The sequence below is a fragment of the Toxorhynchites rutilus genome, chromosome 2 (assembly GCF_029784135.1).
Source record: "Toxorhynchites rutilus septentrionalis strain SRP chromosome 2, ASM2978413v1, whole genome shotgun sequence".
NCBI lineage: Eukaryota > Metazoa > Arthropoda > Insecta > Diptera > Culicidae > Toxorhynchites > Toxorhynchites rutilus.
In genome coordinates this window covers 189,550,925-189,578,831 of record NC_073745.1, presented here as the reverse complement: position 1 = coordinate 189,578,831, position 27,907 = coordinate 189,550,925, and the positions used below count along the sequence as shown (strand labels likewise).

Below are 27,907 nucleotides of genomic sequence, written 5' to 3'. Positions count from 1 at the left end.
AATATTCCTACGCATCTATCGTAATGAAAAAAAAATTTTTTTTCATGAGATAAGTAATTGAATAACTATAAAACGTAAAGCGCTATCTAAACGCCATAACTGGCTCGGTTTGATTGACCCGATATACGGTTTCCCCAACTCAGCCATCTGAGCAAAGGTGCCTTACATTACACGGCGTTTGTTCAAATTCTTTACTTAAACAGCCAATATGTTGAATTCAATTGAAATCGAAAATCATAGATATAAACTTCCTATTTTTTTTTTAAAACCGAAAAATCACCCAAGGGGCTGAAATAATAGATATACTCATCAATATTTGAACAAACTTTTTTTTTAAAACTTCTGATATGATTCATTATTTTTCATCGATGACTATCGAAGTGACCTACCAAATGCCGCTAACAGACTTGGAATATAGTAAGTAAAGTAAGGAAAGTAATAAGGCGTAATAAAAACTCGCCATTTTTGTAACCTTCACACAAATAATTTGAACCAAATGCCAGGTAAGTTATTTACGTTAATTATAAGAGTATTATAAGATTGATCTTGATATAAATCTAAAAGATAAAATAAATTAAATAGAATGAAAAGAACTGCAAACAACATTTCTTTAGATGTTTTTTTCTAATGTTAAATATTGTTGGGGTACGATCTACTTTGTGCGCCTTTCGCGCTCATGACATGCATGCATGCAAAAATACACTGAAAAGGGGTCACCCCGCACTCACCAATAGTTTCCTTTCGTGGTTGTCATCCCTTGACCAATGCCGGATGAGTCAGCGGAACCTCCGCAGTGTTGTCCGGATGCCAATCCTATCAGCAGCAAATTGTGGGGTGTTGCCACTCTCTTCCTTCTCGTGGCGGCCGCAAACGCCTACGTCCGCTACCGGTGCTCGCGTGGATTAGTTCCACTTACACAATGCGCTCCAGCGTGCACTGTTCGCCGAATTCCCCGTCCGGCTGCTTCGGCAAACACCGCGCTGCGTACCCGCCTGGATGGCCTCTTCCAGCAGTCCAATCCACCGAATCGTTCGGCGTCACCACGTCCTCCACCGACTTGGCTGCACCGCCAAAGAAAACCGTTCAGCGACACAACAATATTTGTCCGAGTTGGACCTCCAAACTCAGCGCTACTAATCCCGTCGGTTTTTCACGACCAACGGCAGATAAGTACACCACCAAAAAACAAAACGGACACTCGGCGCATCAGCGCCCAAAGGAAGAAGCACGTCCGACTCAGACGATGCGTGGTCCCGAAGAGACCAAATTTCTGCCGGTTTCTTTTTACCTCTGTGACAGTTCGATTTCTGTCGCCGTGACAGTTGTGGTGGGTGCGATAGTGCAGGGGTGTACTGCATGCATGCATGAACTGAATGTCTGATTCAGACGCCCAAAACGTTACAATATGTTGAACCACATTCTGTTTTTTTTTAAATGTATGTTTATTTTTTAGCTATTTTAGAAACATTGTATGCACATATCACTAACAATAACCGTGTATAAATGAATCTTACGCCGATATTGACATAATATTATTTCAAAATATTACATTTGCATAAATTACATAGCAGATATTTAATTTTGGATTCCTGTGTCTGCTGGACACGCTTACACTTTCCAACTCAAGATTCAACTGTCTAGTATCAGAGCATATACGGAACCTATGTTCCTATGAACCTATGAACAAAAAAAAACTTTTTTGATTTTGTTGCTTTCATTTGAAAGATGAGAAAATTTAGTACAGGATATAGTCGGAAAACTATATTAAATGTAGAATTAAATAACATTTGAGAAGTGAAAAACTTCAAAGTTGGTAATTTTCAATGTGTTATTATTATCTTTATCCTAAAAATTCATATTGAACTTTCAATTAAATTAAAGCTTTCAAATCGCTCTACGATTTGTTCTTTGACACCCAACTTACATCTATCTTAATTTCGCTGCAATATCGATATAAACCATTCCTGGTGAAAATTGAAGCAAAATCTTCAAAAATCACGGTTTTTACCCCACTGTACATATAAAAGCCACCTAAATTTCACCTTAACGTCGAAAGGTAACATTTTTTCTTGAAATATGTCATATTTGAAAAACAAAAAAAGAAATATTTTTTTTCAAACTGTATATAATTGTATTGTATATGTATTGTATATAATCGAATCACATATAATCGAGTCTGTATAGAATCGAGTCCGACCTGTATTTTTAAATGCTCGTCTTCTTCTTCTTCAATGGCACTAACGTTCCTAGAGGAACTTCGCCGTCTCAGCGTAGTATTACTTGCGTCATTTTTATTAGTACTTAGTTGAGATTTCTATGCCAAATAACACGCCTTGAATGCATTCTGAATGGCAAGCTCTAGAATACGCGTGATCACAGTGCAAGTCGGAGGAAATTTCTTTGACGAAAAATTCCCCCGACCAGAACGGGAATCGAACCCGAACACCCGGCATGTTAGTTATGACGCTAACCACTCGGCCACGGGAGCACACTTAAATGCTCGTCACTTGCAGCCAATCTACCAAATGCACGAGCGATGCCAGCTGAAGCTGCAGGATCACCAACAAGAAACTCCCACCGATTAAGGTGAAGAATGTTCTTTTCGACACGCTATGAAAGTAACTGGAATCTAAAAAGGTCATCATATATCTGCGAGAGAGGAAGACAGAATACTACTCTCACGGCTAGAACATCGAGAAGCAGTTTAAATACGTGATGAAAAGATTGCCGATGGCTTGTGAACCAAACAAGCTTCAACCCATCGCCATATTCCCCATGAGGAGAAAGGAGGAAAACAACAGCAGTACCGTGATCGTGATCGTGACTTTCCCAAAGGGACCATCACCACAGTAGCTCTGCAAGCTGTTCGTACCATCCGTTCCATCGTTGTACGGTGAGAAATGTGCCGCGGCTCGAAGGTAATTCCAGTTTGAAACCATTATAGAACAGCTGTTCGAAATCTTCGACTAGATATCGTTTTCCATCTAGACCATGAGGCGAGTTCATAACAGCAGGTGATCTGAATGCCCCGCATCAAGTGTAGGGCAATCAACTGCGGAATCAGAACGAGATCATCTTGGCGGAAGACTTCGTGACCGGGCACTACAACATTTTGATACCGGACAGCCCAACGAGAATCTCAAGACCTGGGGTTCACTCGATCATAGATTTCATCCTGAAAAACGTGCTACCATTGGATTCCACTATGGAGCTTGATCACGAGCTGTAATCCCTTAAGGCAGTATTCTAGTCTAGAAATTTGAAAAAAATCAACATTTTTTTCTTCATATTTCTGTAGTTTAGACATGCAAGAATGTATCCTAGAAAAAACTTCCTTTTATTATTAAATTTTATTATTTACCGAGATAGAACCATTTTAGTGATGCTGTAATTTAGTTGTTTCAAACTGGCGTACACGATATCTCAAGTTCTACTGAACTTATATGAATATAAAATGCAGGCATCTCCCTATCCCAGGAACCCCGAACCACGAATGACATTTATTAAATTTTACCATTTAAAAAAAATCGGGAAACGTGAGAAAAAATGTTTTGAACCGCATTTTGTTTTTCAAACAGCCGCCATTTTATCAAAAAAGATATTTTTAGCTTATCCGAGGTTCACGATAATAGCATTTTTACTGATTCAGAATCTGTTCGTTTTTTTTTTGTTTCAGATAATCAGAAGGGCTGAAATCGTTTACGCCGTGGTACAATTTTTTTGAACTCTCTCACTTCATCAGCTTTTAACTATTCTAGTTATGAATATCCTTTCTCCGTTCAATGTTTGTTTTATTGTTAAAGGGTAGATGAACAAATAATGGTATAATGGATAGTAAAAATATTTATCGTTTTATTTTTACGGAGGTCGAAAAAACGTACTCCAAAAAATCGCGAAAATCAATCTTTTCTCGTAATCGTAATCGATCGTAAAAAACTTAAATTTGGTTTTCAGTGAACATTGATTTTAATCTCACCAAAAACCACCTGACTAATTTCATAAACATTGGATCCCTTCCAAGGTTGTCAAATTAGTGGTCGTAAATTTAGGAGAAGTAGTTTTGTAAGTTCGGTCATTACAAAACAAGTTATGTATACACCATCACATCCATTAGGCTGACTGTGAAACTTGTGACAAAATTGGATAGTGAAATCAGGTAGTATTTAATTAAACGATTACATGACGGAAATAGATGAAGGCTCTGGAAAATACTATTTTTCTGTGCTTCCAATTTTCGTGTGACCCTTGTGCTGAGAATTAAGATAAAATACCTTCGGTGTTTGAATAAAAATGCGAAAGGTTCATTCCATGTTTAGAGGAAAGACATCGCAAAAAGACATATAGCAAAAGTAAATAAATTGAAAGAAAGGCAATCGATTTTCCAACGATCGATTCAGCAAAAATCGATTCTGTGGTACCGATTTAATCAGTGAATCGATCCCTACGCCGTTAAGAAGATCGATTCGTTAAAATCGATCTTTTCCCGAAGATCGCCCAACCCTAACCAGAATACATGTTCACGACAAAGAAAAGTCAAGGAATGGTAAATAAAAAACTAAACATAAATATCCAATAAATTGTGATTGAAAAAAAAATTGTAACAACAGAAAGAAGATTTTTTGGGAAGGATTAGTAAATTTTTAAATATGAATTCCAATGTTTCATCTTCGTTTAACATTTTACGAGTTGTTTTAACATCACACGAATTTATTGAATTCTCCAAAACAATTTTATTTCGAAGCTGAGTCGAAGTTTCATGTTACCAAAATCGACCGGATGGTGTATTCAAATTGGAATTGGAACCGGCCCCTTTTCCTATCAGATGACAACCGTAAGCAACCTGAGCTGGAGATGAAGTCAGCAGACAACCTCCGGGCGACGAGAGGAGGAGAACGCACCGAAAAAGAGAAAGCATACCCGCTTACGGTTTTTGCGAGACGACCCGATAGCAGTGAAATGTGGTACGATGGTGGTTCGCGAACGGCCTTTATCGACCTTGTTCATTGTATAATAATGCCTTCGCCGTTTCGCTTCACATCGCGTACGCTATCTGTGTATGTATTTATGTTAATATGCACATATCCATCGAGCATGAAGTATGGAAGGCAGAGGCGAAAGAAAAACAGTATGAGCCCTTCAACTTCACTACATATTTATGGACCCATAAAGCATGTATAGTTTTTCTGATCTCAACAGGAAGCTCAAAGTACTTAATAGTCAAAGCACAAATATGCAAGTGGATATAAAAGGACAAATCTTGAAGTATAAGTAGCTTCAACATTGGCATATAGTTGATATGTTTTCATATTTTCACCAGTACGACTAGAAAACAAACGTAATAAATGCGCTAGCATCTTAAACGACACATTCGAGGTTCTCGTAACGTCATCTGTAGGAAAATAGAACGAGAACGCATATTGAAATTTCCAATCGAATTTATTGGAAAATAAGTTCCAGATATCTTTACCACCCAATGAGAAATATCTACGGAGAACTCAATAACACGAGGTTATTTTTTAATCCTCCTCAACCACTGGACTGAGCCAGACACACGGTCAACATTTCGGCTCGCACCTCCCAGCAGGGGCGATTCCCTCGTAAACTCACTTCTTCCCGCCAGGTAATGGCAGACGATTATATCAATGAAACCATACACGAATTGCTTCACTTCAAAGTGGCTCTCAACGAGCGCCCCGACCTTTCGGTTCCCTAAAATAATCAAGGCGCTGGCGCCAGTTGTGGAATTGTCTTTTGTGCTCCCTATTTGTCGCTTTGTCTATTTGTCTTTTCTCGCTTTTGTATCCTGCTTGTTGCGTTTGTGATGATTTCTAACTAATTTCCTTTCATTCAAAATTTCACACTGCCCGAAAGGTTAGAGCCTATGAAGAATGGTGTGTAATCTTTGAAGAATGCAAGAAAGAAAAAACACACTTAAAGGATGGCCCGGATTCCACCTGACTAAGGATAATAGGGTAACGATAAGTTTCTTCGGAATTACCAGGGTAATAAATTACGGCAACTTAACAAGAGTCACACATCATCTTACAACAAAAAGGAGGTAAAGAAATAGTTTTTCGCCGGTGACTTTGGGGATGTCCACTGAGCACATTCCAAATGTTGAATGAATGCAGAGAAATTTAGTATCGGTCGATCGTATTGATTCAGGAGTGTATTGAATGCGTAACGAGTTCGTTTTCGTTTTCATTTCGTCACTGTAAATTTATTTGTATTGAAATCGACTTCCATGCATATCAAAATTACTGCATTTGAAAATCTGTATCAGAACATTAAACATTACATTGGAAGGGATTATCGAAACATATTAAAACACGGTTCAATTCAATATTTACTGTTGTTAGATTGTACTCAAAATGTATACTTTTGCAGGACATAAAAACTAAATTAATATATTGAGTAATGATTCAGTTCGTTTAGTTGTTTCAAAATAGTCTCGTTAAGACTCCGGACTCCTCACTGTGGGAGTCACCATAGTGATGAAATGTGCAAGAGTTCATCCGAAATAACAAATGGAATGAAATAGGTGTCTGAGTCTAGCTTGATGCTTGTGTTGTTGTATGTTTACTTTAGTGTTTTCAAAGGCAGTTGAGCGAAATAGAATTTGTTCAAATTTCTAATTTTTAATTTCTAATTCATGTTGAGCATTGTCATGCATACAGGTCGGACTCGATTATATGCAGTCTGATTTTTTTTTCTATATTTCAAATATGTTTGATATCTAAAAAAATGCAATATTTTTTTCAATTATTCTAAGTGTTGTGAACTATTTTACCTATTCAATATATTCTGATTTAGTAGTTTAGCGAATGCGTTATTACTTTGCTTTTACCAATCCAATTTAAGTACATAATTGTCAATGTAATAAGATGATCGTTTTGAATACATGTCTATATAAGTAAACATAATTTGGTGTTCGTATTGCGTTTGATTGAATCCGAAAACGGAATAAAGGATTTGTATGGTTATTATCAGGTTTGATGCATTATGGTCTGCGTTTATAGATTTCAAACGTCTGCAATTTTCCGTGCGTTTTGCATTCGTGATGACTGTCATAGGAGTTCAAGAATAGTACCGTTTTGTCTCAAATTCCGAACACTTCATTTTTGGATGAAAATTTACTTAACATCAATGTTATACATAATTGAATAATGAAAGCCCTGGCATTCTTTGGGGTATAGACTATGTTTTAGCATCATTCACTGGTAACAATACAGCCTATAATTTATAATACTAAGCGTTTGCAAAAAAGTGATAGTCAAAACCAGAGACAAAAGTTTTTGCATTTGATAGAGACAAAAGAGTTTGCATTTGCAAACTCCGTTAAAAACAAGCAGCGTTAATTTTTCAGTTTTTGTAGTTGTTTTGTTTGCTGTTTTCATGTTAAGTGCTAGAAAAGGTAAGAATAATATGGAATAATATGGTAATATGGATGAAATAAAGATCTTTTATGCAGAAATCTGCATTAAAATTAGTATTAAAGTAGTGCCCGGAATTTGGATCTAGTTTCGATGCATGATTAATATTTCGAACAGTAGATGTTTGAACACTCTATTTTCAGACAAATACAGCAATAGTTCATAAATTGGGGTACAAGGATAGTCCAATTCTGAAGCAACAATATAAAAAGACCTAACATCATTTTCAAAGTTAAGGTGAAAGTTAAATGGGTATCATAAGTACAATGGAGTAAAAAGCGTGGTTTTTAAAGACTCTAATTGAGGCTTACCAGGAATTGTTTGAAATGATATTGCAGCGAAATCAAAAAATATAAAAGTTATATGTCAAAGAACAAATTATAGAGCGTTTAGAGAGCTTCAATTTAATTTATAGAAACAATCAAGTTTATCATGCATTTTTTTGCGATAAAATAATAACAACAACTTAAAAACCACAAACTTTCAAGCTTCTACTCTCAAAATGTTACTTGAATCCAGCAATTTAGATGTTTCATATAAAATATGTTTTTTTCTAATTTTTCAAACGGAAACAACAGAATCGTTTTACGTAGCGTATCTTGGTCCCAAAACCATGTAAACCATAAAAAAAAACAAATAAATCAATAATTACGAAAACAAAATCCAATTTGAGACAAAAGTGTTCAGAATTTGAGTCAGTGACAAAAATGGTGTTCGCAATTTGAGACAAATGTAAGTAAACATAGTTTTAGTTTTAGTTTAGGCTTTATCGTATACAAGAATCGAATTAATTACGCGAAACAGTACCATTTTGAGCAATGAGACACTGTTTAATGGCCAACTAAGCTGAAGTGTTCGGGATTTCAGACAAAATGGTAATTGGAAATGTGAGGTATAAACCTCGAACACATATAATATGCGTCTCGCATGGACAGCTTGTTTTGGTTTTTAGAAATTTAAGTGAAATTAATTGATTGATTTGAATCTATGTATTCCATGATTATTGGTTTTAATAACTGAAAAATACATATCTTGAGCATATTTTTTCTTCTTAAAGGCGGCTGTTCATCCGAAAATTACAATACACTAGAGTCGCTTTTTACGCGGGGGATACAGGACGCGTAAAATAAAACTGCGTAAATTACAAAATCCGCGTAAAATGAACTGCGTAAATTTCAAAATCCGTGTAAAAATCTAAGAAACAGTGAATTATTAATTCAAAATGCAACCCACATTCTAATAATTGATTAACTGATTTTTTTGCATGCTACAATCTTGATATCTATTTATTTTTTTTTTATTTATCAGCTACTAATCAGTAATACATCAATTAGCACATAAAATCTGTTTACACTGGAATCACTTTTTACGCGGTTGATACGTAAAAACTCTTCAATTCCGAAATCCAGTTTAAAAACGCGTAAAACGCGACTTCAGTGTACATTGTTTAGTTGAATTTGAAGCGGTTAAAGTGTGCCGGGTCAGTTAGTTTTGAATAAATGTTGATAAGTTGAGAATACATATTGAGGATTTCTTCTAATAGGCGACGGTAATGAGCTTACGAATATTCCGCTTTGTCTTAAAGGGGTATTCTAGTCTAGATATTTGAATACATCGAAAAAAAATTCTTCATGTTTCTGAACTTTTGACGATCAAGGTATACCCTAGAAAGGAATTTTCGAAAATCCCATTACCCAGTTGTTTTGATCCTGATCTGGTATCCGTGAATATTCCGACCTTCTCACGGTGATTCTTGTTTTGTATTGAATTTCTTTGCACATCTACCATTCAAAATCATTGGAAGTCTTCGTAGCCTAATTAATTCCGTGTCCACTACTAAGCAAACGATCGTGAGCTCATAACTAAGGGCGCTCAATTGACCATCTTTGTGTGTTATTCTAGCTATTTAATACGTCCACACAACAATCATCGTGTAATGGTGATACCAGCCTCTCACTTCACATACGGTCTGCTGTAATCAGTAATCAGTAATTGGTGCTATAAACAACACAACAATAGAAGCCTCATATCAACAGTCCCACAGTCCCACTCACATTAAGAAGACCGAAAGCCTCCAAACGTGTTTTTGGCATCAATATCTCAACAGATCAAGTGTCGAACCAGCCAAAAAGTGTTGAAAGTCACTATAGTACAGAAAAAAACTGAACCAATTGCAGGAGAAATACAGAATGAATGCGAATTACACAAATTTACCAATGTTCAAATATACACAATTCTTCGAATCCTATCCTACAAATCCTAGTTTATCAAGTTTATATTAGGCCATTCCATGCCAAACCTATGTAGTGGTTCTCAGATTTTCGTTAAAATTTTGTTTCTTATCGCAAAATATTAGACCCGTATTTCTTATTTTTTCATCAGAGTTCCCATTTCCATTTTACGGTGGTCTGAAAAACCTTTTTCCCACATTTTTCCAAGAAGTTCATACTTTTTGAAATACTTAACCGATTCAGATGATTAGCATATTAAATTAAAGCCAATTAGCTAGTCTTCTTTGAAAAAAATCACTCGCAAAAAAATTACTTTGTTTTCGTAAATGTTTATTTTATTCATTATATTTATTGTTTTCATGCTTTGCTTTAGAAGCAGAGGGAACTATATCTTTTCATATTTTTTCTTGAAAGCTCAAGATTTTTTACATAACATATGAAAAAAGATATGTGTTTTTTCTTCGTTTTATTGTTATGATTTTTCATAGTTAACATGTTTTTAGTCTTCCTTCAATATTCCTATATTAAAATTTTCCGCATAACTGAGTTCCGAAAATTTGCTTCAAATTAACATAGCGGATCATAGCATAGCATATCAGCTTAGAAAATTTCCAGCTTGCAATGAATTATCATCAAACAGAAATCGAAGCAGACTAATAGAGCAAGAAACGAACCACGGAGAAAAGGATTTTTTGGTTCCGATTACTTTAGTCTACACCCAAACTAGCGTTGGCAGAAAACATGTAATCTTTGGCAGAAAATATGCCATTTCCTGAACATGAGAGTCAAATGCGCAAATAATGAGCTATTTTAAAGCTTAAAAATGGTTTGTATGTATGCGAGCAGACATCTTTTTCTGTTTTCTTTTCTATTTTCATTTGGGATTGTGCAAAAAAAAGTCCATACGACGTCAATGGGGATCAAACCAAGGCCGGCTGGAATGCGAAGTTACTTTACACGACCACGCTATCCATATAGCTGCCAGCGCTATTATAAAGGAGCGTGATAATATTACACCTGATCATAAAATGAAGTTGGAAGGTGTTTTCTAAGCCGATAAAGAAGAACATGAACGAGAATATATTTTTCTCTGTCTGGGCCGTGTATTCGGCAAACTATACGAAAAACTTTCACTTAAATGTATCTCCTGTTTCGCTCCCTCATATTGGCTCTAGCATATATATTATACAAATGATATACATGTATTAGGGAGTAGAACATTTTACGTTACCTGTCAGCTCATTTAATGTAATAAATCGGTATGCAGAAAATGTGCTAAAAATTAACTTTGGGTGTACTTCAAAGTCAAAGAGCTATTCGAGAAGCAGCTCAAAGAATCGAGTCGACAGGACATCGAACGAAGGCTTCCAATTCAGAGTTCACTTACTATGAAACCGACAGTAATGAGATAAAACTCCTGGCTTGGTTTCATGACAACAGCCAAACCAACATTCGATCAAGATTCTAAGCGCTAATACCTCCAAATCAACTGAATGAAACGGTATGATAACCACTTCATTAGAAAGATTGAAATTGAATTTCTACGCATTAAATGCTTGTTATTTGATCCAGAACATTGTTTCACTAACTCAAAAATTGCTTTGGAAGCTTTGCTTTGGATCTTTTGAAATAATAAAAATCTAACTCATTGACGATGTTTGCTTTTGGAATGAAATTTGTGGAATGTGTTCCCGGACACAAAATCAAAGCACCTGGGGGAATCGTTATAGCAGATACACGCAAGCTGAGTACTTTTTTCCTCGCATGCATTTTTGGTGAACGCAATATGTGTTCCAGAACACGAGGCGCCTCGGTTCTATTCAGGACCACCAACATGTTCCAAAAAGTTACATTTCATGTGTATTTCTGTATAAATAATTCCATATTTATACTCATCCACTCACGCACTAACAAGAAAAAACTTTCAGCGTTCTTTCAAAATATCCATTCATTCATTCATTCATCGAGAATTAACGAATGACCTTTGGGTTAAAGTCCTTTAAAAACAAGAACAGAACATCATAATTAAGAATCGATTCATTATGACGAAAAAACTTAAATTTAAATCAAAAATATCGTCTACACAATCAAACAGCCTTCAACGTAGACTTCTAATTCCGATGAGCACGCATCGATGCTCGAAAGGCGCTAGATTATCGGGATTTGTTCACGGGAGCTGCTACAACGCATTTCTTACAAATGGTTATTTGATAATTTCTGGCATGATACGGAACCCAGATTTGCACTCCATATTCCAGTACTCGCAGCGAAAAAGTCAAATTTCTCTGTGTTTCTTCGTAAAGTGCCAAGCATGAGTTTTCTTTAGCGAATGTCACCGATTTATAATACAGTTTGGTGTAGAGTGCTTGTTTTTTTTTATCACGCGCACACGTTGTTATTGTTCTTATACGTTGGCAAAGGGGTCTTTTCATACATACCATAGTGTTTCGTTTTGTTTACTCAAAATGTAGAATTATGATGACTATGGAAAAAAAATATCGCTTGCGAAAAAGCCCGTCGCGTTAACTGGTTGGCTTTGATTTTCTGATTGACCTGTTTCAATACTAAAGGCAATAAGCTTGAAAGTTTGAAGCCTTTATAACACAAAGAAGTTCTTGCACAATATCAGTTTCGGTCCCAGCTTCCAAATATATTTATCGTATAAAAAATGTTAGAAATTCGACTAGAAAATAATCATAGTTTGTAATACATCCTAAAACAAAGCTATGTATATTTTCTTTAATTTGTAAAAAAAAGTCCCAGTATTTAACGCTCTCCTAGCAAAAAGTTCCGGGGCTCTTCGTGTTGATAAGAAAATTTCGATGTGTTGCAGCAAAAAAAAGACGAAAACGATAAACATCTGAATTAAATGATATAGTTTCGTAGTCCTACTTCAACAAGCGCGGTCGTGTCGTCGATACAACCACTTATATTTTTCTAAACTTTTTAAGTTGAAACCAGTTAGAAAGTTTTTTTTTAATTTCAACTTCCAAGAAACGGTTTTACTTAAGTTCACCGATATTCCCAATCCTAGTGCCGATAAGAAAGTTTCATAACCCAAAGATCTTATCAATCGTTGTAACAACCATTGCTTTGCGCAATTTCTGAGAGAATAAAGTTAAGGATGGCTTGATAAATCAACGACGGCGAACGAAGGTTCAGCAGATGATGTTTCGACTTGCTCTGTTTTCACGCGCGTTCTAGAGCTTGCCAGTCAGAATACATTCAAGGGCTGTTACTTGGCATAATAAATTGCAACTAAGTACTACTAATAAAAAAGGACTCACCTACGTCGAGACGACTAGAGTTCCTCTGGGAACATTAGTGACATTCATGAACAGGAAGGGAATACCTAACATAATCTTTCTGTTTACTCCATCATAAAAATTTAATTATTCTAAGTTTGAGTAATTTTTCAACAAAACTTTTTTTCGCATAAAACAGATGAGTTCGATTTAGCAATTTCTCAATATAATAACCACAATTAATGAAGGCGCAAACTTACCTTGCAAATGCACCTAAAACATTCCATGTCAATTTTGACCTCCTCGCCCTCGTTCATGCACGGTTCTCTGATGCCAACTGCAAAAAAACGAGGAAAGACGACAAGACAAGAGTTATAGAAAGAAAAAAAAACTGTCGACGTTATGATGGTGGTTATATAAAAAAATTACAATATTGCAAAAAGACTTGCTAACTTGCAGCAGCAACAGCAAGCAAGTATCTCCTCGCGCGCAATACCGTCTGTCTCGAGCGGCTCTCGCGTCTAGGCGTTCGCGGTTATCAATAGACTTCAACAGCACAGGAGATCGAATCTGTCTCTGTTCCTCCGGACAGTTTGATTCGGTTTCTTGGCATTTGCCAGACGCTGATACGTTTTGAAGGGAGAAAAATATGATGAAAACAGCACAACAATGTACAACGTGCAGCTCATGTTTCATTTAAGTGGGACAGGGTCGAATGTATCGTTATTATGATTGTTTTTATTATTTACCTATAGAAAATATGCTTCAAGTCAACATCGTTTTCGCTTGTGTTATTGTATATGTGCTGCTGGCTAGACAATATTGGTGGATTGCAGAAACTGCGGAGAAATCATAGACAATCGATCATGTATAAAAAAATTTATTATCATCTCTTCAAAGTCGTTGTGTCTTCACCGCTTTACTTCACTTGTGATTGTACAAGTGAAACAGGTTTATTAAAATTACCCTCTGGAAGTTGAAATCGACGCGTGAAGTGAAAAATGTGTTTCATTATTCAAATCAGAGACAAAAATAATAATACAATAAAAAAATTGTCACATTGACACCTACGCTTTTATCGATCAACAAACGAAAAGGCTGTCAACATTTGTCACACTGACCAAAAATAAAACTCTGAAAATAAATAAATCACGAATAATTATTTCCAAAAAAAAAACACCTAGTCGATTATTTTTAGCCGAATGATACACTTTACGTGTCTCCGACTCAAACCACGCAAAAACTCTGTCGCGAAGAAGAATGTGGAAACTCCTTTTTCGATTCACGCTGGCATCTGACCACTAATGAAAACAACAACAAATAAATCGCGCTGGAATTTGTCACCAGTGAGAAAGGTGGTTTTGTTTTGAAGATCAGATTCGAATGATGTTAAATTGTTCCAATCTAGGTTCATATTGAGAATTGATATTTAGCTTAGTATATCGTTTCCCCTTGGGAAATAAAACAAACAGAGAATAACTCACTTCCTTCTCCCAGACATTGAATCTGAACAAACCTCTAAATCATGTTAACACATGCTAACAATGCTTCATTTTGTAGATTCTTCAAAATACACGCCACAACAGCGAGAAAACGTAAAGTTTGTTCCTACCGGGACAGACACTGTTTGTCTGTTTGTATCTCTACAGTATCATTTCTCACTCAGAGAAGTGGATGGCGAATACTTTCCCACGAAAAAAAAAACATCACCAAGTAAACAAGTTTATCAAACACAAAGTCTTCCCTTCCGGATAAACAATCTTGTTTGCATCCTTCTGATCTGCTCTCAAAGGCAGTAATATTAATCTCGATGAAACAAGCAACCGGGAGACAGCATTAACGGTATGCTAATATAACCAGTACTGGGGTATCGCTCTGCTACATGAACAATAAGATCACCATCAACATGTGGTATCCACCAATTGATTCGTATATCAGTGACACATCACCACGAAGAGAAAATCAGACAACGGATACCAGATTTAATTAGTTGCATGTTTTAGAATGATACAATCATCTATTTGCTCCAACACGGTTCATTAACATGCAGTGATTGACAAAAAGCTCCCTCAAACGGTTCTATCAGCAAATGAATTTCCATGGTTGCGAGTGAAAATATAGAGCTAAAGTTCCTTTACAAACTACCTGTTCGATTTTATCACGGTTCGATTCTAGCACCGTGGTATCCTTTTTCTCGTACTTCAATTGGTCGGTGTTAAGACAGAAAAACGAACATAAAGTTTAATGCTCTGCAATTTTCAAAGCATTTGATTTTTTCATTCAATATTGTTCTCAGAAATGTTAGCTACTCTCAGGCAATACTTTGACGTATGATAGTTGTAAAAAACATCAAGTATCATGCCAAAAAAGACAGTTATTTGGCTCCCTATGCGTAAATAGTCCACTCTGACTGAACCAAATGAAGCATATTTTGAGAGTTGGTTCACTAATGACTGAACAATTTCGAAATATTCGCAATCAATTAACAGTTGTGAGTCAAAGTGTGCCATTCTGCTATAAAAAATTAGAGCGAGAAGGATTGTGAGTTTGGAATTGCATAAACATTTGTTTGCGTGCAGCATAAAAGTCTCTGCCATCTGAATATGATTGCACGGTAAACAAGTTAAAGCAGAAACATCCCATTTTCAATCACCTTAGACAGTATTCGTCAATAGAATGATCAAATTCGAATTCATTGTTATCGCTACAGCCTAAATCGCACTTTGAAATAGTACATTTTGCGATCATTCACACTGAAGACCAGCATTTTTCACAGATCCGTTCAGTCGGAGTGGACCAAGTTTATTTTTTAATATACTCAGAATGTGCACATTTTACACTAAAGGGTTCAAGTACATTTCGACAAGGTACCTATTAGTTTCAAGAAAATGTTTTGTTAGTTTGAATTCGGCGTTTGGATATTATTTAAATTCAATATACAAATGATTGTCACATGGTCCACTCTGTCTGCACATGATATAGAGCCATTTCGCTATGGTAAATGGTACATGGTCCGCTTTAACTGCATACTATGAGGGATTTTCGTTGATCAATCATTGCAATTTCGATCCGTTATTGCTGATGTATGCGTGATTTTCCAAATCTGATAAATGTGGTAGCTTACATAATGCTTAACCAAATGTAATCAATAACTAGAAATTTTCAATTTTGCAACTTGGTCCCCTCTGACTTAACACCGACCAATTGCACAACCTATTCATCACGGTTTACATCACGATAAAATTTAAAAAAAATAGGAGGGTGGTGTCCAAGGCAACATGTGAAATGTTTATCACCTTCGATATCATCTTATGAAGGAACGAATCTTGATAATTTACTCTTTAGTAGAATTTAGCCATCGTACCTCAGTAAAATATGGAATTTCACTATACTGTGCTTCAAAGAAAGCTTAGAACTCACGATTATTCAATGCGTTAGAGTTGATTGACAATTTGGACGATATCTTCGAATCCTACATTTTTGATGCAGAGATTCTCCTGATATATGATGCTATGATACTGAATGTATTGCTCTGAAACTTCTGGTTGTTTTTGAAGATATTTTAGCCCTTCGTTCAAACAAACATTTTTTTCTCCTAACTCCAGCACAGGATGTTGCAACAAACATGTCCATTTTCTACACATGTTACGTCTCATATTTTCATTTCAGATTAAACATTCATGACAGCAGCAGCTTCTTTAAGAATCAAACAAACCGGTTTTGGATTTATGCACTTAAAAAGTACATTTCGGGTAATTTCCCCTGAAAAACACGTCCTTCGTTAGCCACTTTTCCTTTTTTGCTAGATCTGGATTCCATGTTGCTCCAATTTTTCCAAAACACACGCCCCAGCGGGGAGAAAGAAGCGTTTTTTCTGTTTATAGTGACCATCAACACTTTTGGCTGGTTCGTCACTCAGTTTAGTTCTTGTTTTCTAAGGGACTTTAACCCAAAGATCATTGGTCCCTGTTAGAAAGTTTGAATCTTGGCGAATAGGCCGGTTACTTTCAAGAGTCGGAACACTTTATTCTCGAATGGTGGGGAAACTACAAATACCAGGGTGTGATTTAAATCGATGGCCGAACGTTCATGATCGTAGACACTCTGTTAGTATGTGGGGAATGGATAGGGCTACACCGCAAGTGATGCAGTTGGGGAGATCTTGTTTGGTGATTAGGAAACTATGGGTTAGGTTAGTGTGTCCAATGCGGGGATGGGAAAGGGATCGACTATGTTGTGGAACAGGATTTTCAGGTTGATTTTGATTTAATTCGCTGCAAGGCAGTGTTATGCCTGCTGAACCATTCCGAGTCCCAGGATTCTCTTATGGCTTTTTTGGTCAAATGAATAGCATCCATAGAATGCACCGAAACCACCTCAATCTCACAGTTCCAGCCAACCTGTCGACTTCCTCTTTACCGAGAATTGTAGAGCGACCTGGAATCCAGCAGAAGGATATTTTTCTCTCTAATGCGAAAATCCAGACTGGTGAGGGTTAAGGGCGGAGGACAAGATGAGGGTAAGGAGAAACAGATATTTGTACATTCGCTATTAATCCCGTAGCCAACCTTGTCGTTGATAACGGAACCATCAGTGAAGATACAATGACCTTCAATATTAAAAACTTCTTCGTCTGCTCAACAGAATCCGATTGAAATTTTGATATACTGTCAGAATTTCAATCGCATGAAAAGCCCAGCAAAAATGAAAGAAATTTATCAAAATATTTTACCCACTTCTTTCAATGTTATTCTTGCAACAGAAACTAGCTGGGACGAAAGCGTAAGAAGCGAAGAAATTTTTGGAAATAATTTTAATGTATTCCGGCACGACCGCAACTTATCGTTATCTCAGAAGAATTCTGGAGGAGGGGTACTCATTGCCATTAATGCAAATTTCACCTCTGAAGAACTTATAACCGAAAAACATAAAGAATTTGAACATGTTTGGGCAAATTTATCGATAGCTGGCGAAGTACACATTTTTGCTACCGTCTATTTCTAACCCGAACACACAAATAAAAAGTCGTTTGAGTTTTTTTTCAAACAGCAAATCGAATTACAGAAAAACTAGAGCCAGAAGTGGAATTGCATATCTATGGCGACTTCAATCAAAATAAAGTAGACTTCATTCCCGATAACGATAATGAATGCATTCTACTTCCAGTCGTTGGGGAAAATGAAACCCTTCATTATAAATTTGACGAAATTGCACATCTCGGTCTTAATCAAATAAATCACGTAAAAAATTCCCAAAATTATTATCGACTGGGAGCACGAAGAAGTACCGGAATACAACAAGACGAACTTTGAAGCAATCAAATGTAGCCTACAAGCCATAGAATGGCATAATTTATTAAACAGCGAACGAGATGTCAACTCATCCATACATATTCTTCACGAAATTCTGAATAACATAATATCAGAATTTGTGCCGAAGAAAAGAAGAGAAAGAAATTCAACCAGCAAATATCCCATTTGGTATAACGCTCAAATGAGAAATTTAAAGAATAGAAAACAAAAAGCACACAAAAATACAAAATAGACAAAAGTAATCAAAATTTGCTGCAAGAAGAGTATAATGGAAAGGTCGAAACAGAAGTCAAATCATGTCCGAAGAAATTCTTTAATTACGTAAAGTCTAAGCTCAAAAGCAATAACTTTCCATCTCAGATGCATCTCGATGAAGATGTAGGGAATTATTCGAACGAAATTTGTATTCTCTTTGCAAATTTCTTTCAGGAAGTATATACCACATTTTCCGAAAAAATCGAGATCGGGACTACTTTTCATTTTTACCGGAATATCCGAATGACATATCGGTAAACTATCTTTCACAACAAGAAATATGCCATGCATTAAAGAAATCAGATGGAACGAAAGGACCAGGACCTGACGGAATAGCACCTGTATTTCTGAAGAACCTGGCTGAAGAACTCACCTTTCCCTTATATTGCTTTTTGAATATGTCACTACAAACTGAAATATTCCCAGAAAAATGGAAACAATCTCTTTTGGTACCTATCTTTAAATCAGGCGCTAATTTTTTTTTTCTCTATTATAGTGACTTTCAACACATTTCGGCTGGTTCGTCACTTTTACTTCCATTTTTGGAAGAATGTCGGGAGTGAGAATTGAACTCGTGATCTCTGCGTGAGAGGTATGGATGTTACCACTACGCCAGATCAGCTCCAGGCGCTAAATCTGACGTACGTAATTGTCGTGGAATTGCCATTATCTCTTGCATTCCTAAACTATTCGAAGCAATAGTGAATGAAAAAGTCTTCCGACAAGTAAAGAATAGAATAACGTGTATGCTTTTCGCGGAAATTGGTAATGAAAACGACATCGAAGCATTTCAAAACGAAATACATGTATTCCATACTTGGTGTAATAAAAATCTACTAAAACTGAATGTAAAAAAATGCAACTCCATTACATTTAGCAGAAAAAATCATGTATCAAATATTGTAATACGTCTTGGAAATCAAAATGTAGAGGAAGGTAAAATAGTTAGAGATCTAGGCGTCGTCCTGGACTGTAAACTCACATTCATAGAACACTACAACTCTGTAATCAATAAGACAAATAGTGTGTTAAGCTTTGTCAAACGCTTCTCACATAACTTCCAGGACCCATGCACAATCAAGCTTTTGTATATCACATAGGTAAGGCCCATTCTGGAATACTGTAACATCGTTTGGAACCCGTATATGGTCTTACATGAAGAACGTATTGAGTCAGTCCAGAAACAGTTTCTCATTTGCACTCCGTAAGTTGCACTGGACCTCATTTCCACTTCCTTCATATGAAGCACGCTGCATGCTTATAAATACCCAAGCACTAAAGGAACGCCGTTAATTTGCAATGATTTCTTTTGTTAATGATCTAATTTCGCAACGAGTACAATCAGCTGAATTACTAGAAAAATTAAATTTCTATGTACCTAGGCGTCAACTAAGAACACGCAATTTGTTTCTAACCAAAACATCCAGAACAAATTATGCAAACAACGCTCTTATCAACCGCATGATTCGTATATACAATCAGCACTGCGAATTAATTGACACAACAATGAATAAAAAACAGCTAAAAAGAAACATGTACCGTAGGAATAATATTTAACTTAAGAAAACATTGCAACATTAATATATAAGTATGTAGTGTAGTCTTCGCGACCTTTGAGGCTAACCTTTCGCACAGCCTTAGTATCCATACAGACCATCAAATATTGCTTTAACGGTAGCTGGCCACAATCGGCCATAACTACAAAGGTAGAACTTGTAATGAACACTCCGGATGTAGTTCTGAAAACTTGTACAACGGACATAGTTTCTTATCAACATGATTACCTCTGCTGAAAAGGCCAGCGCCATAGAACATTTTGTATAGAAGTCAGCAGTTGACGATTTTAACTAGTCACAAACAACAAACGCATATTCCATTCCGTTGCTTCTTAAAGTACATATACCGTTCAAACGCACTGAATGCTTGCAATAAACAGTGCGAACGATTGACACAGCAATAAAGTAAAAAGAAAAAAAAACAATTTTCGATTGTCTCATTATGCGATCTTCCGTGTGATTATTAAACATGACAATTCAACATGAAAATTAGAATCAATGCAGGTAGACAACATGTCAAGCATGACATGTGGCCGAGCATTGTCATGTCACAAAATCACTTTTTTCGGTCGATTTCGTAATGTTAGGTTTATGAGACCATTTTGCTATATATATCGCGACTCAAATGATTCATTATTATCGATTTATGAAACTTAAATCATACCTAAATATTATTCTCTATGTTTTCGGTGGAACTGAAATGACATATTTAGAATTATACTTACACAATACCGACTCAGCTCCGACGATTCCTTTTGCAGGCAACGAGAAAATTAAACCAAACAACACCACACTAAATGACATCTTCACACTGATTGACATTCTGCCGGCGCTTTGTAAACCGTATAGAAACACTTCTTCCTCTTCAGCTGTTGCGTTGAACAAAACACGCGCCCAGTTGATCGATATGGAACAAATCTGTAAACAAACAAACAAACAAAAGAATAGTCAGTTTTGGTTGGTGAACAAGAAAGGGAGGATATAATTTTCTTGAGAGGTTTAGTTTGATATTTAATCGAAATCAAATCGTTCGTTAAATTAGATGAGAGAGCACATTGACATAGTGAAAGAATCATTGATACAGAAAATGGGATACCATCATAGACAGACCTATGAGCAATCGGTTTGTGTTTGTTCATAACAATAAACTCCGTTGCTCAGACCATTTTGAACCCGAACCCAGTAATTCAGGCTGAAAGGTCAACGGTTCCAAGACAACGTAGCTTAATAAAAAGAACCTAACGAATAATTATTCTATGAAATTATCTTTTTCAAAAATGCGCACCACCGAACAACATAAATTAAATCGAAGTTGATTATGAAATTCCCATTAATTCATCATGGAATGTCAGCAAGTAATATTACATAAGAAAAAAACACATTTATCAATTCGAAATGCCAACGGCGATAATTTGTTCTGATTCGAATCCACTAAGTCTATACTAATTGACCGGTTTCAATATTAAACGCTTGGCCGCCAAAATCGCGCTCTTTATTTTATTTTTTTTGTATTCCGAATTTCCTCTCCATTCTGGTGAGAGCTTGTTCATATGTGTCCGGTCTAGTTTTGAATCACCTATTTGCCGCTACTGATAGCGGCTAAGTTATGAGACACAAACAAGAGGCTCGTTTCATCCCCCGGAAGCACATATATATTATGTACGATTGGAATGTTGTTATGATGATAGGTTTTTTCTTTGGATTAATGTTGGTTTTTATAGAAATATGTCGTTCACCGTCAAACAAGCGTTTCAGCGTTTATATTTTTGAAAAAACAAACAAGCAAAGTACGACGAAGGACGTCGTTGAATTGTGTTTAATCCGGAAAGTTTATGAGAACATAGCGAAAAAAAGCAAGAAAAAAGTTTAGATTGTAGATCGTATCACAACTTCTCCTACGTTCGATTTTTCGTGATCAACCAAATTGACATTTAACTCCCTGGACAACATAGTCATCATCAATAAGAATACATCAAACATTAAACGCATAATGTTCGTGTCCTCTCTCTGGTTCATAGAATGTATGTAAATATCGAAACTGTATTCGGTACAAAGTTCTTGTAATTCATACAAAAAAGATATAATCATTTTCGATGGTGTGATGTGCAAAAAAGAATAAAAAACCCGATGACACAAGATCGAATCTCCTGTACGAAAATAGCGAAATAACTAATCCGGGAAGCCACCTGTTAACACAGACGCTAAAAGCTGTTGATGCCTGAATTCCGTCGGGCGCCAGTGCCATTATTTGTCTTTCTGATGACGGGATATTTCACATGGATGGAATTTCACAGGAATGTATACTTCCGGGTTCGCTGCTTGCGGATTCCATTTGGCGGATTTATTTCTTATTTTGAAATATCAATTCGAAGTTATGTGTTGTCGGTCGTAACGACGTTGTTGATACCCTGTTTATTGGAGGTACAATTCAATTAAATTAGCGGCTGCTGACGACAGAGATTGTACCCTAGAAAAGGCTAACTCATTCGAAGGACTGCTGCTCAACAAACCAAGCGCTGACGAGACATTATTTTAACACACCATCGCCACCAAAAATAGTCAACTCATTTACACCAGTTGATTGATCGTTTTCGAGTGTGGGAGGAACGGGAAGACTGTTAAGGATTATTCATTGCTAGAGATTTTGTCGGTGAGACATACGCGAGAATGCAACAATTTGATTCTTTTTTTTGTTTGTTTGAGAAATTAAATCGTAAAATATCAAAGAATGCTGTCAACTGTAGTGACGCGTGAACTTTAGCGAATTCCATGGCCAACAATATGAATACACTAATTGCTGGGTTCGTTCAAGAATAGTTCAATGGCAGATCGATACGCCTATACTGAGAAACTTAGACTAGGACTGTCTTAAACTGAATATGGGATAGTGGTTATACCGGCAAGGCACTTTTTTTTAATGGCACCAGCATGGGTTGCTGGTATTTTTGCTTCACTCTCTCAAAGTACTTTTATTTTATTTGAGCCAGATCGACGGTTTATTATTTGTACCCAAAACTTCTTTGTTTATTTTTGTCATGCTTATTACTTCTTGTTTACAACAATCAATAATACACATTTCGATTTAGTGGCAATTTCAACCAAACATACAAGAGATTACAGATTAGGATTAAACGAGAACATTAAACAAAACAGTAATAGATATATCGTAATGTATCTGATTTATACGAAAAGTTTCAAAGCGAGATTATAAATGAGATATATAGTATTGGACAAACATTTGTAACCAATTGTATTCAATCACAATTGTGCACACCATTATGATTTATTCTGCGATTAAAAATCTCCAACAAGTACTCGAGATCCTGAGATGGGAGGTAGCCAGTTCATTATCGTCATTTTATTACTTAAGACCACATTAAGACCACTCTTTGTTTCTTGTTGAAAAACACAATTCATCGACGTATTTCACTCTGCATAAGCACTATAAACATAAACGGATAGGTAAAATAATGTGCCTTCCCTATTTTTTTTTAAATGTTCTCATTTATTTGATTCAAATTACAGTAAATACACCGTAGTCATTTCAAATATCTTATTTCTTATATTCTTTTTAAGTTTCACAACAACTGTGACAAAAAAGTTCCCACTTTACTCAAGAAAAGATAGATTAAAGTAAAAGAAAAACATTTAAAAAATAATGTGTCCTAATTTGGTCTTAAGAGTCTGCTACAGGAACTTCGGCATGTTCTCCATCAGGTTCTTATGCTGTTATGGATGCTAGCTCTTCCCAAGTGCACACCAGGGCTCTAAAATAGTTACTTTTATTGGTAACACAAGTTTTGTCAACCCATGCCTTGAGAAACGTCCATAATTCTCGATGATGTTGAGGTCCGGGCTTTTTTGGAAGCCATAACAGCGGGTTGAAAGATTTGGTCTTCTTGGTTGTGGTTCTACTTAAATACAAACTTCAGGACCCATCTGGATCAGCGAAACCTTTGAATTTTCTCGCAGGATGTTGATATAGGAATCTGCCGCCATCGATTTTTACCAACTTCCCACTCTATCCATTTCCATCACATCACATTTGGCGTCCCTGAAGCTCCTCACCCGAACTGCACCACCGAAAGTCAATGTGTGGTGTCCGACACAACTACAAACTGCAGAAGAACTCGATGTACAGCAGGGTTTCTCAAAGTGGTCGATATCGACCCCTTGGGGTCGTTCTCGGTTTTCCAGGGGTCGACACAAACGAAAACTGATTTGGGGGTCGACGAGGTCTTAAAATTGACCTTCTATTAAATAATACATGTTCTCATTTGAAATTTTCAAGATACTGTCTATATTGTATAACCTGAATCAACTTGTTATAAGAATGACTAATATTTTAGTAGAATGTATTAGGTTGGGGAAAAAGTTATTCATTATTTTTGCGTAAAATTCTAAACTTTATTTGAGAATTCTAGGATTGTCCGATGTTGGTCTAATATGCATCGTTTTGTTGTATATTTTGTTGCCATTTAAAAAGTAAAGGTAACGATCCTGGCACCAGGTGATTACCATCTTTTTCTCGTATTGCAAAACTTCCTGATTGATTAGAAATTGGGATCAAGCGAAGATTGTGAAAATCGATCATTATAGTTTTCGCCAATAAGAACCAAGATTTCTATAAGAGAAACATTCATACAAGTCTTGGTTTTTATTGGTGAAAAACTAGAGTGATCGATTTTCACAATCTTCTCTTGATCCCAATTTCTTATCACTCCGGAAGTTTCGCAATGCAAGAAAAAGGTGATCATTTGGTACCAGGTTCGGACTGGACACATTACTACTTCCCAACCAACTTCCCGGAGTTTCTGTCGAGTCACTATAGACTGTGTGACCTTGCGTTGTCCTGATGAAATACAACACCCCTTCTGTTGGCTAATTTTGGCAGTTTCTGGCCAATCGCTAGCTTTAATCGGTCCTGCAACTCACAACTGAATGGAACAAACAAAAAAACAGCAAAAGATGTTTTTATTGTGAAATGTCACCATAACATCGACCTTGAAATTGTTTAGTCGACACTATACGAGATATCGGATACTACAATCATCTACAAAATAGAAAATAATAGATTTCTTTTTCCCCAACCTAATATCATTGTTGTACTTTTCAAAAACTCAACAAGGCTCATGGACATAAGTTCACAAATTCATACAAGATTAGAATATCGGCAAGTAAAAAAGTGTGATCAAGTTCGTGCGAGATAATGTGTTTGAGCGTACAAATCCATCAGACACGTTTTGACTTGTGCTATAACATATAAACATATACTCGTGTTATTCAATAACAAGAAACTTTTCCAATTTTTTAACAGGTCTTTATTCTTTGCAGTACGACGTTTAAAAATTCCTATGAAAACAGTTTTTATAAAAAAAATTAACCTACATATATACAAAATTGACTCACGTTTAGTGTTTCTCAATTATAACGTTAAAACATTCAATTATTTCTGTCTCTATATAGTCTATTCAATTCACCAATTATTTTTCCGATTTTAATTTAACTATCTATCACTTTCCACTGGGATAACGAGGGGCAATTGGAATCATCTTCTAACCATTAGAAATGTAACCAAGGATGGAGGTTCGCCGCAAAAGATGCGACAACTCGGTTTGATAGAAGGTAGTCATGATCAAACTCAAGTCCAAACATGCTCTTAATATTTTACTGTACAACAAACTTGCACCTATGTCCCAAGTCATGAAAAAACATCACTCGTAGAACGTTTATCTTTCCAATGATGTGATTATCATACCACTTCGTTCAGCCGGCAAAGTGTTTTTAACGCTCAAAACTTTACATCTCCAACGTAACCTCATGTTTTTGAAGCTTTGAACTTTCACACCCGTACAGAAAAGAAAGACATAATCCTAAGTCAAAATGCGAAAGCAAGCTTGGTACTGTACAGTTTTCTTTGTGCATAAAGGGTGGGTCACATCAAATTGCATCAAGGAAAAAACGCTGTAGAAATTCGCCCAGTAGACCGATCCTTTTGAAAATTTTAGACAGTAAAATAAAAACTATTAAACAACTTTTGGCATTTTCTTTTTATTCATACTTCGAGCCCAAGCGCGTATGCTCGCACCTTCCTCTTTACCCCGTCCATAAGGTTCTGTACAACGTCAGGTTGTAGTTTTTTTTGAACAGGAATCCATTTTCTATTGAAGTCTGCCTCCGATTTGACAACTTTTGAGTTCTTCCGGAGGGCCTGCTTCATAATCGCCCAATATCTCTCTATTGGGCGAAGCTCCGGCGCGTTGGGCGGGTTCATTTCGTTTGGCACGAAGGTGACCCCGTTGGCTTCGTACCACTCCAACACGTCCTTTGAATAGTGGCACGAAGCGAGATCCGGCCAGAAGATGGTCGGTCCCTCGTGCTGCTTCAATAGTGATAGTAAGCGCTTCTGTAGGCACTCCTTAAGGTAAACCTGCCCGTTTACCGTGCCGGTTATCACGAAGGGGGCGCTCCACTTTCCGCAAGAGCAGATCGCTTGCCACACCATGTACTTTTTGGCAAACTTGGATAGTTTCTGCTTGCGAATCTCCTCCGGAACGCTGAATTTGTCCTCTGCGGAGAAGAACAACAGGCCCGGCAGCTGACGAAAGTCCGCTTTGACGTAGGTTTCGTCGTCCATTACCAGGCAATGCGGCTTCGTCAGCATTTCGGTGTACAGCTTCCGGGCTCGTGTCTTCCCCACCATGTTTTGCCTTTCGTCGGTGTTAGGAGCCTTCAGAACCTTGTATGTACACAGGCCCTCCCGCTGCTTGATCCGCTGGACGAATGAACTTGACAAATTCAGCTTATTGGCGACATCCCGGACCGAACTTCTCGGATCACGTCTAAACTGCTCCACTACGCGCTTGTGATCTTTTTCACTGACGGAGCATCCATTTTTGCCGTTCTTCACCTTCCGGTCGATGGTTAGGTTCTCGAAGTATCGTTTTAGTACTCTGCTGGCCGTGGATTGGACGATTCCCAGCATCTTACCGATGTCCCGATGTGACAACTCCGGATTCTCGAAATGAGTGCGCAGGATTAATTCACGACGCTCTTTTTCGTTCGACGACATTTTTCCAAATTTACGAAAAATTGACAGTGAAGCATGGCCAACGTGATCTATACACTCTTATCTGATTATAAGCGAAAGCTGAAGATATAATTCCTAAAAATTAAATTACCTTCAGCTTAAGCAGAAGCTTAACCAATGCTATCAGAAGCTTTGGTTCTAACGCATTAAAATACAGTATTATGGAACATTGTTGAAAGAAAAAAATAATTCCATCTTCATACCTTGTCGAAAAAGGCTCCAGTCTGGTTACAAACATTTTGACAAAACAAAGAAACCGTTTCAAAATCAACGAACGTGGAGATTTAGGGGTGTAGAAAATAACCAGGTTCACCATCACACTGAATTTATTATGTTTTTTATCTTCACTTCGTGATTTTTTTTTTTAAATTAATTGCCTACTTGAGTATTTGCAGGTAATTTTTATTTGTGAGTAATAAGTATTAATAATTGTTAAGTACACTTGATAATCATCAAATTTTATGTCTATTTATTTTGTTGAATTCCGTTGAGAAAATGATGTCAAGTCACTTAACCTTTTTTAAGGTCGTGGCAACTATATTGCCACCCACAAAACATATTTTTTCGCAGCACTTTGAATATTGTTTCAATATTTTGCTTAATCAAAGATTTTTAAAGATATCTGGCAATACTCCAATTTTTTTAGGACTGCTAAAAAATTACCATATTAGTTTGCCAATTATTTTTATGTAGAAAACAGAAATTTTAGAACGCCGGCAGCAAATTCTGTTTAAATTCGTTCAAAATGCAACAAGTTGATAAGATTTTCATTGTAATCGTTCTAT

The 27,907-nt window shown here is 36.5% G+C and overlaps 1 protein-coding gene across 2 annotated transcripts in view; it reads right to left on the bottom strand.

Moving 5' to 3' along the window:
• LOC129765488 (BMP-binding endothelial regulator protein) overlaps positions 1–27,907 on the bottom strand; it is a 166,130-nt gene that overhangs the window by 99,007 nt on the left and 39,216 nt on the right. For both annotated transcript variants that reach the window (XM_055765856.1, XM_055765857.1), the window contains exons 2-3: positions 20,758–20,950; positions 13,170–13,246 (exon numbers count right to left, since the gene is read on the bottom strand). In XM_055765856.1, coding sequence (XP_055621831.1) covers positions 13,170–13,246; positions 20,758–20,854 — 174 coding nt within the window. In that variant the 5' untranslated portion in view covers positions 20,855–20,950. The remainder of the gene's footprint in view (positions 1–13,169; positions 13,247–20,757; positions 20,951–27,907) is intronic.